Source organism: Gadus morhua, chromosome 14 (assembly GCF_902167405.1).
Source record: "Gadus morhua chromosome 14, gadMor3.0, whole genome shotgun sequence".
Lineage (NCBI taxonomy): Eukaryota > Metazoa > Chordata > Actinopteri > Gadiformes > Gadidae > Gadus > Gadus morhua.
The window spans coordinates 836,090-842,571 of record NC_044061.1 but is presented as its reverse complement, the minus strand read 5'-3'; the positions used below and the strand labels follow the sequence as shown (position 1 = coordinate 842,571).

Here is a 6,482-nt window from a genome sequence, read left to right as displayed (position 1 = left end):
GTGACGGGTGCCTTATGCAGCAGACAGGCTGGATCAGGATGTTATAATGACATCCCTCAGGGCTTAGTGGGGGACATGTCTGTTCTGTCCAAAGGACGCGCAGCTTGTGTGTCAGCCAGCCAGTCAGCCAGTCAGCCAGCCAGTCAGCCAGTCAGCCAGTCAGCCAGCCAGTCAGCCAGTCAGCCAGCAGCCAGCCTTGCCCAGTGATGTCTTCATTGTGCCCGCCCTCCATGGTGGTAATTGGCTGTACGGCGTCTCGGGGCCAAGGCGGCGTCCTCCAGTCAGTCTGCGGCGGCCGTGGTGCCAGACGGGTCTGGAGGCTCACAGAGAACACCCCCCCCGAGGCCCTGGGCAGAGACCCCCGCCTGGGGGAGACGGACAACACCCCCCCCCCCCCGAGGCCCTGGGCAGAGACCCCCGCCTGGGGGAGACGGACAACACCGTGGCCCCCGGAGTGGAGGCGGACGCTTAGAGCGGCGTACACACACACACGCACACGCACACGCACACAGACGCACACACACACACACTACACCAACACACACACACACTACACCAACACACACACTGACGCGCACACACAGACGCACACACACACACACACACACACACACACACACACACACACACACACAAACACTACACCAACACACACAAACACTACACCAACACACACACACACACACACACACACACACACACACACACACACACACACACTACACCAACACACGCACACACTACACCAACACACGCACACACTACACCATTGAACCCCAATTAGCGGCCCGCGGGCTAGATCCGGCCTGCGAGAGCCAAATGTCCGGCTCGCGCAGACCCACATGTCACATGTTATCTCCAAAAAAATTATTATTATTATTATTATTATTTTTTTTTTTTTGCGCGCGGTCTGCTATATTTTCCCCTCAGCCCACACCATCCACTTGACCGTTGACGTTACTGCGTGTATACGTAATGACGTGCTTCGTGCGTTTTCAACTTCACTAGCGTCACACTCCAGAGAGTAGCCGCCGCATGCTGTCACTTTCCCGCTATCCGTCTGTCATCCCAGGGAATTACAACTTTGTCAAAAATCAATGGATTGAAAATTGATGAAAGAAACATGTAATTTGCATGCTGCCAGCTTTAATGGAAGTTTCCCAGAAACATCTGAGCAACGCAAACAAAAGATTGCAAGCATGTTGACATCATACGAGCGGTCAGTTTTAACCATATGCAAAATGGCATCGGCACAAGAGAGGGCAACAGCTGCTTCATTGCATGTTTCCTGGACGCTTGACAAAGCTAAGAAGCCCTTTGCTGATGCAGAGTTCATTAAACAATGTGCAATTCACATGGCTGGTGAAATCTTAAATCAAGAGGAAAAAATCAAAACAAAAGTTTTGGAGCTATGAAAGCAGGTGCCGAGGAAATGTCAGCTGAACACAAAGATCTGTTGCTGCACAACGATGTTCGCTGGCTGAGTAAAGGCCGTGTGTTGGAGAGGGTGTGCGACCTGCGTGATGAACTTGTGTCATTTTTATCCAGCCTGCAGAGCCCAAAAGCCCACGAATTTCTGGCGGGCTGACGCCAAGGTGTTGGCAGATGTTAATTTTTTGTGTGACATCATGTCTCATCTGAATCCCCTTAACCTGCAGCTACAAGGCAAGAACCACACTGTTGCTGACATGTACGAAGCGATTGAAGCCCTCCAGTCGAAGCTGGATGCTATTTAAACCTAATTGATCTAGCCCTCCTGCATTATCGCTAAAACAGTAATTATAATTAAAGCTAAATTTGCACCTAAAAATGGCGAATTAGAAAAATGAAACGACATTTCGGCCCTTGGCATGGCATGTTTGACCAAATTTGGCCCTCTGGAAAAACTAATTGGGGAACCCTGCACTACACCAACACACACACACACACTACACCAACACACACACCACTCTCCTCAGTAAGCTGACCCCTGACCTCCTGGTCCTCAGTGAGCTGACCTCCTGGTCCTAAGTGAGCTGACCTCTGACCTCCTGGTCCTCAGTGAGTTGACCTCCTGGACCTCAGTGAGCTGACCTCTGACCTCCTGGTCCCCAGGGCCCGGAGGCGGTGGCGGCGGCGCTGGCGGGCTGTAAGATCCTGAAGGAGATGGCGAGGCTGGAGTCAGAGGCCGAGTCCGCCCGCAGCATGAAGGAGGCCAAGTACGAGCAGTTCGCCCTGGGTGAGTCCCTCATGACCTCATCAGCCAATCAGGGGCAGGCAGGAGGTCATGTGAGCAGTTCGCCCTGGGTGAGTCCCTCATGCCCTCAATCAGCCAATCAGGGCGCAGGCAGGAGGTCATGTGATTAGGGACCCCGCTTCCCTTGGTGACCTGGAAATAGTTTTTGGGTTAGGTTAATTATTATATAATAAAATGTATTTTGTTCTTCAGATTGCTGTTCATGTTCTTTTCCTAAAAAATACGTCCACTTCTTTAAATCACGAGTTGAGTTGTTCCAGCGTTCAGACCACATACTGCTGCAGAGACACGGAGCCCTAACCCCGAGCAATGGACCCCCCATCTGGGAGCAGCAGGCCCGCAGACAGACCCACAGGCTGGGGTCCCCTCGCTGGGCCCGGGGGCCACAGCCCCTGACCCCTCCCCCTCCCTGTGTCCCCCCCCCCAGACCTGTTCGGGGAGTGCTTCTCTAACTGCCCCTGACCCCCCCTCCGTGACCCCCCCTCCCTGTGCCCCCCCCAGACCTGTTCGGGGAGTGCTACTCCAACAGCGAGGACCGGGCCTACGCCCTGCTGGTCCGCCGGACTCGCTGCTGGAGCAAGTCCACCGTGCTCAACCTCGCCACCGAGGCCGACGCCAAGTCCTTCTTCGCCCACGACGGAGTCCAGGTAACGGACGAGCCTCTGAGGCTGTAAGGCTCAGAGGCTGTGAGGATCAGAGGCTGTGAGGATCAGAGGCTGTGAGGATCAGAGGCTGTGAGGCTCTGATGCTGTGAGGCTCTGAGGCTGTGAGTATCAGAGGCTGTGAGGCTCTGATGCTGTGAGGCTCTGAGGCTGTGAGGATCAGAGGCTGTGAGGCTCTGAGGCTGTGAGGCTCTGATGCTGTGAGGCTCTGATGCTGTGAGGCTCTGAGGCTGTGAGGATCAGAGGCTATGAGGCTCTGATGCTGTGAGGCTGTGAGGATCAGAGGCTGTGAGGCTCTGATGCTGTGAGGCTCAGAGGCTCTGAGGCTGTGAGGATCAGAGGTTGTGAGGCTCTGATGCTGTGAGGCTCTGATGCTGTGAGGCTTAGAGGCTCTGAGGCTGTGAGGATCAGAGGCTGTGAGGATCAGAGGCTGTGAGGCTCTGATGCTGTGAGGCTCTGATGCTGTGAGGCTCTGATGCTGTGAGGCTCAGAGGCTGTGAGGATCAGAGGCTGTGAGGCTCTGAGGCTGTGAGGCTTAGAGGCTCTGAGGCTGTGAGGATCAGAGGATGTGAGGATCTGAGGCTCTGATGCTGTGAGGCTCTGATGCTGTGAGGCTCAGAGGCTGTGAGGATCAGAGGCTGTGAGGCTTAGAGGCTGTGAGGATCAGAGGATGTGAGAATCAGAGGCTGTGAGGCTCAGAGGCTGTGAGGCTCTGATCTCCTTAAACGGAGGCTGGGTGTAGTGTGTTGGTGAGGATGAATTATTCATTCATTCATCAGAGCGATCTTATAAGGGCTTTAAAAGGACGTAAGGGACGTTAAGGGTCCGATTCTAAGGCTTTGCTCAATCATCAATATGCCGATATATCTTTAATCTGTTCTCTTGCTATTCATTTATCCTACTCAGTCCTGCTACTTTAGATCTTTTAGACCAACTTAGTCTAGTTTTATCAAAGAAGATGTTTTGTAAAGGATTCAATTCAGTTCCCATTTAATCACCTCTCCTGCTGAGAGAGTCTCAGTCGAGGCTTATTGTAATGAATTCATAATGAATCGAAATGGTTTCATTATTAGAAGATGAACGATGAAATGCTAGCCTGGACAAGCAGCCTATCAATTAGCCAACCCAGCAGGAAACAAGATGCTCCGCTTTGATCCAGCTCCCTAACTCATCATCCGCCGGAGAATGCTGCTCCATTAACCAGGGCGCTGGGCGGTTCTGATGAGATGGGGGCTTAATATCGGCAGCAGGCAGGTGACTCCATTCCACATGTTCTGGGAAATGACCGATGCCTCATGCGAGGAGGATATTGAGTTTCCACTGGAAGCTGCTATCAGCCCCTCGAGAGAGAGAGCCTCTGAATCAGCAGCTCCTCACTCCCTCTAGTGGCGGTACTCAGCGTTTACATGAGAGGCTCCACCGCTCTCTGCTGCTCTTATTCAGGGCCCTTTGGGGCCGCCGGGCTAATATACTAAAGACCGTCCACCGAACGGCGTGGATATTTGTTAACCTTATTCAGGGCCCTTTGGGGCCGCCGGGCTAATATACTGAAGACTGTCGACGGCGTGGATATGTGTTCATCTTTCATGTGGAACAGTTTTTATAAAATGTGCGAAAAACCAGACAACCTAATCCATATGAAACGTGAACAATAAAACATTCACAGGTTCTCATGTCCCAGGGGGGGGGGGGGGGGGGGGGGGGAGGGGGGAGGAGGAGAGAGAGAGAGAGAGAGGAGAGAGAGAGAGAGAGAGAGAGAGAGAGAGAGAGAGAGAGAGAGAGAGAGAGAGAGAGAGAGAGAGAGAGAGAGAGAGAGAGAGAGAGAGAGAGAGAGAGAGAGAGAGAGAGAGAGAGAGAGAGAGAGAGAGAGAGAGAGTCTCTCTGTAACATGTTTCGGTTGTTATGATGCGCCGAGGCGTTAACTGGTCCCCAGCCTGTAGGCGTGGTAAGAGAGGGCGTCAGGTTAGAGCCCCCCCTAACGGACCCCCGCTGTGCAGGCCATGCTGACCAAGATCTGGTGGGGGGCCATGACCACCGACACGGGCATCTCCAAGCTGGTGCTCTCCTTCTTCTGCCCGCCCTTCATCTGGACCAACCTCATCAAGTTCAGGTGACCCGCGGTGCGCTCCTCTCTCCTCTCTCCTCTTTCCTCTCTCCTCTTTCCTCCTCCTCTCTCCTCTCTCCTCTTTCCTCCTGCTCTCTCCTCTTTCCTCTTTCCTCTCTCCTCTCTCCTCTTTCCTCCTCCTCTCTCCTCTCTGCTCTCTGCTCTCTCCTCTCTCCTCCTCCTCTCTCCTCTCTCCTCCTCCTCTCTCCTCTCTCCTCTCTCCTCTCTCCTCTCACCTCCTCCTATCTCCTCTCTCCTCTCCTCTCTTCTCCTCCTATCTCCTCTCTCCTCTCTCTCCTCCCTCCTCTCTCCTCTCTCCTCTCCCCTCTTCTCCTCTCTCTCCTCCCTCCTCTCTCCTCTCTCCTCTCTCCTCCCTCCTCTCTCCTCCTCTGACTCTGTTCTCCTCTCCAGTGAGGAGGAGTCAGACAGCAGGAGCTCAGGGGAGCCGTTCACTGAGCTGGACAGCCTGGACACGGAGAAGGCCCTGCTGCTGACCGACGATGACGACCCCCTGTAAGACCCCTCACAGCCTACCCCCCCCCCCCCCGTTACAGCCTACCCCCCCCCCCCTCACAGCCTACCCCCCCCCCCCCCGTTACAGCCTACCCCCCCCCCCCCGTTACATCTTACCCCCCCCCGTTACATCTTACCCCCCGTTACATCTTACCCCCCCCGTTACATCTTACCCCCCCCGTTACATCTTACCCCCCCCCGTTACATCTTACCCCCCCCCGTTACATCTTACCCCCCGTTACATCTTACCCCCCCCGTTACATCTTACCCCCGTTACATCTTACCCCCCGTTACATCTTACCCCCCCCCCCGTTACATCTTACCCCCCCGTTACATCTTACCCCCCGTTACATCTTACCCCCCGTTACATCTTACCCCCCCCCGTTACATCTTACCCCCCCCGTTACATCTTACCCCCCCCGTCACATCTTACCCCCCCCGTTACATCTTATCCCCCCCGTTACATCTTACCCCCCGTTACATCTTACCCCCCGTTACATCTTACCCCCCCCCGTTACATCTTACCCCCCGTTACATCTTACCCCCCCCCGTTACATCTTACCCCCCCCCGTTACATCTTACCCCCCCCCGTTACATCTTACCCCCCGTTACATCTTACCCCCCCCCCGTTACATCTTACCCCCCCCGTTACATCTTACCCCCCCCGTTACATCTTACCCCCCGTTACATCTTACCCCCCCCGTTACATCTTACCCCCCGTTACATCTTACCCCCCCCCGTTACATCTTACCCCCCCGTTACATCTTACCCCCCCCCGTTACATCTTACCCCCCCCCGTTACATCTTACCCCCGTTACATCTTACCCCCCCCCGTTACATCTTACCCCCCCCGTTACATCTTACCCCCCCCGTTACATCTTACCCCCCCCGTTACATCTTACCCCCCGTTACATCTTACCCCCCCCGTTACATCTTACCCCCCCCCGTTACATCTTACCCCCCCGTT

General features: G+C 54.6%; 1 protein-coding gene across 3 annotated transcripts in view; it reads left to right on the top strand.

Annotated features, from left to right (window-relative positions):
• The window catches only part of trpm5 (transient receptor potential cation channel, subfamily M, member 5), a 36,551-nt gene that overhangs the window by 19,177 nt on the left and 10,892 nt on the right, over positions 1-6,482 (top strand). For all 3 annotated transcript variants that reach the window (XM_030377329.1, XM_030377327.1, XM_030377326.1), the window contains exons 14-17: positions 2,095-2,218; positions 2,738-2,883; positions 4,896-5,008; positions 5,414-5,515. In XM_030377329.1, the coding sequence (XP_030233189.1) occupies positions 2,095-2,218; positions 2,738-2,883; positions 4,896-5,008; positions 5,414-5,515 (485 nt within the window). The remainder of the gene's footprint in view (positions 1-2,094; positions 2,219-2,737; positions 2,884-4,895; positions 5,009-5,413; positions 5,516-6,482) is intronic.